A 7,786-nucleotide genomic window follows, 5' to 3' on the forward strand; every position below is an offset into this window, starting at 1 on the left:
CCCGTGGCCGGCGCGGGGGGCGGGGCTGGGATCGCCGCCGCGGCCGCCGCCGCCGCCGCCCAACCCCCGCCGCTCCCGGCCTCGCTGACGGCGCTGAACCTGACGCAGACCCTGTTCCTGGCCGCGCGCGCCGGCGGGCTGGACGTCGTGGCGGGACCCCTCCGCCTGCGGAGCGCGAGCGATGCACGAGGCGATACAACCGGCGATGCACAGGTCGGTGCAGCCGACGGTATGCCCGGCAGGGCAGCCGGCAGCACGCCCGCCCACCCCAACGAGACCGTGGCGTGGCTGCGCGAGCGCCAGGGCGCGTACTGGGCGCGGCGCCTGGCCGAGGCAGGCGCGCACGCGCGCCGCTCGCCGGAGCTGCGCCTGGTCCCGCTGTACCGCGCGCTGCACAAGCACGCGCGAGAGCTGGCGCACATGCGCGACCAGGGCCACCGCCGCCTGTTCCCGTTGGTGGAGCTGGCGCTGTGCATCATGCGCCTCTCCTGCGAACGCTTCTTCACGCTGCTCGCCGTCTGGGCGGGGTACCTCGCCTTCCGCGACCCGCCCGCGCCCGCGCGCCGCGCCATCGTGACCGTCGCGCGCCTGGCCGCCGCCTTCCAGCGCGCCGTGCTCCTCGCCTTCCCCGCCGTCTGCTGGGTCTACGATGCCGGCATCGTCTTCTCCACCTTTGCCTCCATCGTTTTCTGGAGCGGGTGGGTGTTTTCTTGTTTGTGCATCTTGTTTTGGGGGGAAAGAGGGGGAAGAGAATGTGCAGTGTCGCCTAGTAATGGGGGGGGGGAGTGCAATGGGTTGGCGAGGCATTGGGGTTGATGGAGGGGTCAATAGTATCACTTGATGGCCAATGCACGTCATCCCTGGCCTCCTCATCAGCTTCCCGCGAATCTTTGGTCCCGGAAAGTCAGGCTGCGAGGAACCTGTTCTCACCAGTTGTCCCCTCTGAGCCTGACGAGCCGGGAAGAGCTGCCCTCATACCTCCTCCTCGTTCATGCCATGTGACTCAGTGTCAACCCCTAACCCCCAATTCCACCTTGGCCCCCTCCGCCCCGCAGGCCCCTCCGCGGCGCGGTGGAAAAGGTGCGGTCCACCGCCGCCAGCGTGGAGCCGCACGGCTGGCGCCACGCCACCGCTGCCGAGGTGGAGCGTATGGGTGGCCAGTGTGCCGTGTGCTGGGGCACGCTGGGGCCAGAGGCCGCGGAGGTGGCGGAAGTCTCTGCGCCGGCGGCCGGCGGGGACACTGCCGGCGCCGAGGGCGCGAACTCCGAGCCCGGCTCCCCCCCCGGCGACGAGCGTGCCTCAGAGCCCGCACCCCGGCCGGCCCGCAGCTGGCTGTCGGACCGGTCCGCGGCGCTGCGCCAGGCGGCCTCCGCCGCACTTTCCGGGCGCGGGCCGCTGGACTTGCGCACCGAGGAAGAGGTGGACAGCGCGGAGAGCGCGGCGCGCTGGGCGGCGGTGGACGCCATGGCGCTGCCGTGCGGGCACGCCTACCACGCCGACTGCATCCTACAGTGGCTGCAGCAGTGCTTTAGGTGCCCAAGGAGGGGAAAAGAGGGCGGGGGAAGGGGAGCGGGAGGGAAAATGAACTGCCTGGCCATTTCCAGAGCTTGCCTAGTCTGGGGAGGGCTTGCTTCAACACTCCCAGTGATGTGGCGCGGTATGCTCGAAGCATGCCGCTCACCCCCCGCCCCTCTCCCTTTGCTCCTTACACCATCTGCAGCCAGGGTCGCGTGCCCACGTGCCCCATGTGCCAGGCGACCATCGCGCTACGGGTGCGGTATCACTGGCCCTTCCGGGCGGTACCGCGCAGCCGTCTGCATGACGAGCCTGTGCAGCCCCAGTTTGGCGTGGAGGGCGACGGCGGCCTGGACCCCGGCATCAGGGGCATTCGGATGCTCACCTACGTCCTCAGGGTGAGCTGAGATGATCGGTCTGAAGTGAGCTCCCTTTGCTGAGGTTATAGTCTGTGCAAGTTGTTGATACTGGCGCAGGGCATCGGCGACTAGAAGGCATACATGTTTGCGGTTTGGGATTCCATCTCCTCTCGTCATCAGAAGACAATCCCTCTCTAACACCGGACATCCACCGATCATCGCCGCTCCCCCGCCACATGTGCAGGACGACTTCCGGAATCGGTTCGAGGTGTTCCTGGCGCCAGACCAGGCCCAGCAGCCAGTCGGCCTGGAGGTCCCGCAGCCCAACGACGTGCGGCAACCGCTGTGGGGCTGACAGGCGGGGCGCCATTGTCCCCGGAAGCCAGCCCCACATGGGCAGTGCCCTGCGCCGCTCTTTTTGCCCTGTACAAGAGGCTGACCTGTGTGTTTTGTCAAGGACTTGTGTACAAATGTGGTGACGATGCCAGCAGCCAGGGCGGGAGTACAACGTAATAGCAACAGAGGAACAGTGGAGTTGAAAAAACTTCAAATGCTGTGGGCGAGGCCCCTCGCGCCATTCCCAGCGCCAGAGGACACCCCTTTCATGCGCCGCCAGCAGAGGCCGATGGTGTAGCGCCACAGCAGGTACACCAGCAGGTACACAACGAGAAACACCTGGGGTGTGCAGAGTGGTAAGAGCCTCAGCAGGAGGCGGCCTCGATGGCGATTGCATGTCGAAAGGGGCTGCGGTGCTGGTAGGAGACGGATCGCACATGCAGGTAACACCATGTGCAGCCCCTGCTGTTGTCAGTGGGCAGCCCACTGCACGACACAGCTCTCCTGCTCCGCTGTTTCCACCCGAAACTCACGATGAGGAGCAGCACTCCTGGGGCAATCACTGGGAGCTGAATGTACCAGGGCAGGTTGGCCACATATATCCAGAGGTTGGTGGTCCAGTGGAGAGCAACCCGCTCCCTGGCTTCCCACACGGCATACGGGACTGTGAAAGGCGCCGGACAGTCGTCCAGATATGCGTGATATACGCGCCGCATGACGGGCCGGGTCAATTCCGTATGCGCCTGGCGGTGTTGGGGAAGATTTGCAGGCACTGAGATGTGGTGAAATTCGAACGTGGGTGCGCTTGATGCAACGATCCATGGGGCATACATTGATTGTCTGGTCTGGGTCCACAGACTTCCACAGCACTCGGCAGGAAACCAAGATTGATCCAACCCACCCTGTTCAACAAGGCAGCCGCATGGTGGGGTGTGTGGCGCTGAAGCAGCCTGGCAAGGTGCCGATGCTGCCGCTTCAGGTCCGCATCGGCAGCAGGCCGGGCAAGCTGCAGCATGGTACAGATTGAAGCAACTGAGGTTCCAGCATCCTCTAGCCCCGCCAGGGAGACAGGCATGCATTTGCACGGCCCCATTGCTCGTCAGATTGCTGCGCTTGAAGGGCATCGGCAAGTAATGCGCTGCAATGTGGGCAGTCAAGCTTGGACCTGCCAGCATGGTATGATTGGCCTCCCAACACTTGCTTGTAGAATGGTGTAGTAATCATCTGGTGCGGCCAGAATGCGATCTGCCACCGCCACAGGAGTCAGTCTGGGATCCACGGCGTGGAATAATGTCTCGGTTGTCGATTCTGGAGGTGTGATTCTCCCAATGCATGGAGGATCAGCGCGACTTACCTGTCTGTCGTACGTCGCGCGCTCGGGAAGCCCGATTCGAGGTCAATAGCGTGCATGGCAGGAGGAGGGAGCCCCATGCATCATTACGGTCCCAGGAAGGGGGCTAGCTCTGCTCCCCTCATTGCCGTATGCCGAGAATCAAGTGATCCACCAGACTGCGCGACAACAGGGTACGACGCTGCTGATCGGCCGATTCACTGATAAATCCAACGAATGCCGCCCGTCTCTCGAGCAAGATGTATCACTCGTTTCAGATTGGCACACAAGGTGTAGGTGACCCTGCTCCGGTCTGGCCTGCATGCAGCGCTTTCTTCTTCTCCCGTGTGATGTGTTGACAATCTGCCATTGGAAGTGGCGGCCAATACAGAATAGCATCCTAATAGTTGGGAATGAGCAATTAAAGAAGAGAATAGGTTGTCCCATCATGAGCCTGAAACTCGACAAAACCAAGCGCTCGCCCCTTCGTAACCCAGGGCCAGGGAATCAATGCTCCAAAAGAAATGACTGTCGCCATTTTACAGGGATCACCCCTAATCTACGGATCCATGTGGAGTCGAACCCACCGGGGGCCAGGCCAGGTGCCGTCGTTGGATGACTAATGCGTTGGCACCGTAATTTGGTGGAAACTGGACGTGCACGCCCCTGCATCGACCCATCTCAGCGTTGCTGCAGCCGCGCAAGGGCTGGGTCAGGCCGTCTGAAAGATGTTTTGCAGCATGGCCCGTGGCACGGCGTCCGAGGCCTCCTCCAGGCGCCCACACTCCTCCCGTGTCAGCCTCCACCCCAGCGCCCCCAGGCTGTCCTGGAACTGGGCGAGACTGGTCGCCCCGGGGATGGGAATCGTGCCCTGGAGGATGGTGCGGGCGGTCCTGATGTGTGGGCGACGCCAGCGCACCTCTCCCATTGACATGGCAATCCCATTGCCTGGGTCATCCTTCCACAGCGTACAGACCCAACTCCCCGCCGCTCCGCCCACCTGGCAGATGCACCAGTTGAGCGCGACTTGAGGCACCGTCTTCCCGCGGGCCTGTGCGATCTGGCGCAGCTCCTGCAGCAGGTCCGCCGCGCCAGGCAGGATCTGCTTGAAGAGCAGCGCCCGAGGGCCCTGTGGCAGGGACGCAGCTGCCTCGCCATCCTCCACTCCATACTTTCCACTCAGCATGCCTGAGAAGGAGCACGTGAGCGTGGGACGGAGGGCTGGACCATTTCGCTGGCCGTCATCGCCACCCACAAACCCCTCCCCATCGCCACACAGGCACTCGTCTCCCGCTCATGCCCTCCGCTCACCGAGGGCCAGGGGGCTGTAGGCTATGAGGGCGATGCCCCGCTCCTCGGCCTCCCGCCGCACGCTCTCCTGAGCGCCCCCCCTGCTCAGCAGGGAGTACTGCACCTGGGCAGACGCCAGAGGCACCCCCCGGGCATCAAGATAGTCATGGATGCGCGCCAGCTGCTCCGCGCCGTAGTTGCTGACGCCCACTGCCTCGGCCAGACCCTTATTGATTGGGAGAGGGGGGGAATCGATCTGGGGGGCAAGGCGTGGCGTCAGGGCCGCCGTACCATGCATTGTACAGAAAGGATGACAGCATGTATGATGGTGCACCATCGCTGGAGAGCGGCACATGGGACACTCTGCCACCAGTTTTTCTCCCAAAGCGCGGTTACCCACCTCCTTGTAAATGGAGCACAGGCCGTCCCACATCAGCCGCTCCTGGATGGGCGCATACTTGGCAGTGCTCCTGGGCGATGGGGGAAGAGGGTGGTGGCAGAGAAGTTTGGGGGCAGCTGCTGCTGATGACCATGGTGATTCCTGATCGATACCTGTCGGTTGCCACCCCCAAGGCATACAGCTGCTCTTCTATTGACTGGTACCTCTGGACTCTCGTCACAAAACATGGAAGGATGCTGTGCTCACCAGTGCAGCTGGATGACGGGCACCCTTTCCAGGCCCAGCCGCTTGGAGCTGGCCCGGGCGGCGGCCACCCACTGCCCAGGCAGGAGGCGCCAGGGGTAGGCAGCCAGCTTGGTGGCGATCACAGGGCGGGTTTCCCGGCTGTCACGCATGAAGTTGCCCAGCAGGCGCTCGCTCCTCCCGTTGAGGCGCCCGGTGCCTGTGAGGCCATTGGTTTGGGGGGGGGGCGGGGAGTCAGCGAAGGAGTTCAGAACAAGACCAGCCATGCTGAGGTCCAGCCCTGTATTCCCTGACGCAATCCCCTTTGGTACCGTAGGAGTCCGCGGTGTCCATGAGGTTGATGCCTGATTGCAGGGCCAGGTCAAAGACCTGCTGCAGCTCGCTGTCCATGCCCTCGCTGTACCCCCACAACAGCTTGTTACCCTGGACACGGCAGAGGCGGCAGATCAGCTGTGTGTCGCACCTCATGCAGCTCACGAGTCCAGGCTCGGTAGGGTTGAGCATTCGTCGCCAGTGGTGCTGAACTGTGCCTCAAACCAGCCATTCCCTTCCTGCATGCAATCGTACCCAAGCCCAGGTGCCCAGCCCCATGGGCGAGACGGTGTGAGGCCCCAGGGGGACGCCATCCCGCTCGGATGCTGGTTTTCGATTCAGGGTGGGCATGGAGGGCAGCTGCTGCCACCATGCCCGCGCGAAATGGGTGCAGGCCCGGGGCCGGGGGTGCAGGTGGCATGGAGGTGCCCATCCAAAGCAGGGTGCATTTTGGACGATGTACATGGTCAGAAAAGTGACCGAAAACGAGTCTGTGGCCTGTGATCGCAAGCTCTGTCTTCATAAGAGCTCCATGCATGCCGAAGATCCGCCCATCTCCGAAACCGGCGGATCTGAATTGTCAGGCAGAAGGCTTCCGTCACATGCCTCTCATTCGGTGTAGGTGGCCATCGCGGCCAACCCGTATGTTCAGATCCCGGCAAGACATGCATTGTGCATTTTTCGATGGCTCCCTCCCGCCTCATTCCAAAGGGTTGCTTGTGCTGCAGTAGCTACAATGAGGCGGCTGGCAACAGGCTCCATCTAAAACACAGGAGGATAGTACGGTTTGAGAGGTTAGGTGGTGCGAAGTGGAGAAGGCTTGTGTGAAGATTCAAAAGAATGCGCCTCATGTGAGTCGCTTGAGGTGATCGCTGGCCTGGTGAGAGCATGAGAGAGGACACAAATAATCACCGGCTCACACTGAGCCGCAACCCTCAGTCCCTGTAGTTGTAGTCCTCGTCCTCGTCCTCCCCGTCCTCCTCCTCGTCGGCCATGAAGTCCGGGACCGACACCCGCATGGGGTCCATGGTGATCTCCGGCAGCTGGCGGTCTGGCACGGGCCAGCCCTCGTTCACCCCTCCAATGACCAGGGTCTTGATGCCCAGGTGGTCCAGGCTCAGCGCGCGTAGCGCATTGATCAGGATGTCCAGCGCCAGCTCGTCGGCGGTGCCCAGGTCCACCCTGCGCTGGCCGAGGAGTGGAGGGTGAGGTGGCGGCGGGGTGCATGGAGATCTGGGGAGAGGGTGCTATATCGAAACACGAGGGCAAGAGTCCGTTGGTTGTGCTCTCCTGTGCCTCCACAGGCATTGCTGGGCTGCTGGATGATGGATACCAAGCATGAACCATCATACAGGGTAGTTGCTGTGTGCCATGCCCCCCTGACCACCCAAATGTGCAGCCTGGAGGTCTACGCACGTGTCGAACGTTCCAAACCATCCCGCGCACAGCCCACCTCTACCTAACAGACAAACAACAATCCCCCACTCCATTCCACAGCTGACCAGAAGCGGAGCCAGTTGCCCTTGACCTCAAGGTCCGCCATGTCTGCCATGGCCGCCGGCGCGGAGCCCACCACCTCCTCGTCCTCCTCGTCCTCGCCGTAGCGCATGTGGCTCAGGTCGTACTGCGAGGCGTACAGCACGTGCATGGAGGAGGCGTTGTACGCGCCCAGCCGGCCCAGCAGGTACCAGGAGTTGACCACCTCCTGCACCATGGCTACGGCGGCCGGGGCCGGCGCCGTGTACAGCTCCAGCCAGATCCAGAGGTCGAACTGGTCCACGTTCCGGAACTTGACGGCCACGGGGCGCGACTCGCCCGCCCGCCGCCGCTCCAGGATGTCGCCCAGGGTGGAGGCGGAGGGCGGCGCGGGCACGCCTGCGCGTTGCAGCCGGCGCTGGATCTCCTCGGGGTCGTCCTCCGCGCCCTGGATCAGGCTGGCCAGCTCGTCGTCCTCCGAGGCCTGCTCCTCCACCTCCCTGCGGTGGAGGTGTCCAGTCAGTC

At 63.4% G+C, this 7,786-nt stretch overlaps 3 protein-coding genes across 3 annotated transcripts in view; 1 reads left to right on the plus strand and 2 right to left on the minus strand.

Annotated features, from left to right (window-relative positions):
- F751_5548 (hypothetical protein) overlaps positions 1–2,229 on the plus strand; it is a gene marked incomplete at both ends in the record, with an annotated part of 5,246 nt that extends 3,017 nt beyond the window's left edge. The window contains 4 exons of the mRNA XM_011397403.1: positions 109–698; positions 1,056–1,532; positions 1,721–1,913; positions 2,119–2,229. Of these exons, the coding sequence (XP_011395705.1) occupies positions 109–698; positions 1,056–1,532; positions 1,721–1,913; positions 2,119–2,229 (1,371 nt within the window). The remainder of the gene's footprint in view (positions 1–108; positions 699–1,055; positions 1,533–1,720; positions 1,914–2,118) is intronic.
- Positions 2,230–4,252: 2,023 nt separating this feature from the next.
- F751_5549 (putative oxidoreductase, chloroplastic) lies at positions 4,253–6,136 on the minus strand (the record flags this gene model as incomplete). The annotated part of the gene is made up of 7 exons (XM_011397404.1): positions 4,253–4,411; positions 4,541–4,728; positions 4,852–5,056; positions 5,231–5,300; positions 5,477–5,672; positions 5,785–5,896; positions 6,041–6,136. The coding sequence occupies 7 exons, from the start codon at positions 6,134–6,136 to the stop codon at positions 4,253–4,255; spliced, it is 1,026 nt and encodes a 341-aa protein (XP_011395706.1).
- Positions 6,137–6,720: 584 nt separating this feature from the next.
- The window catches only part of F751_5550 (hypothetical protein), a gene marked incomplete at both ends in the record, with an annotated part of 2,293 nt that continues 1,227 nt past the window's right edge, over positions 6,721–7,786 (minus strand). The window contains 2 exons of the mRNA XM_011397405.1: positions 6,721–6,967; positions 7,288–7,761. Of these exons, the coding sequence (XP_011395707.1) occupies positions 6,721–6,967; positions 7,288–7,761 (721 nt within the window). The remainder of the gene's footprint in view (positions 6,968–7,287; positions 7,762–7,786) is intronic.

The sequence above is a fragment of the Auxenochlorella protothecoides genome, assembly GCF_000733215.1.
Source record: "Auxenochlorella protothecoides strain 0710 unplaced genomic scaffold scaffold65, whole genome shotgun sequence".
NCBI lineage: Eukaryota > Viridiplantae > Chlorophyta > Trebouxiophyceae > Chlorellales > Chlorellaceae > Auxenochlorella > Auxenochlorella protothecoides.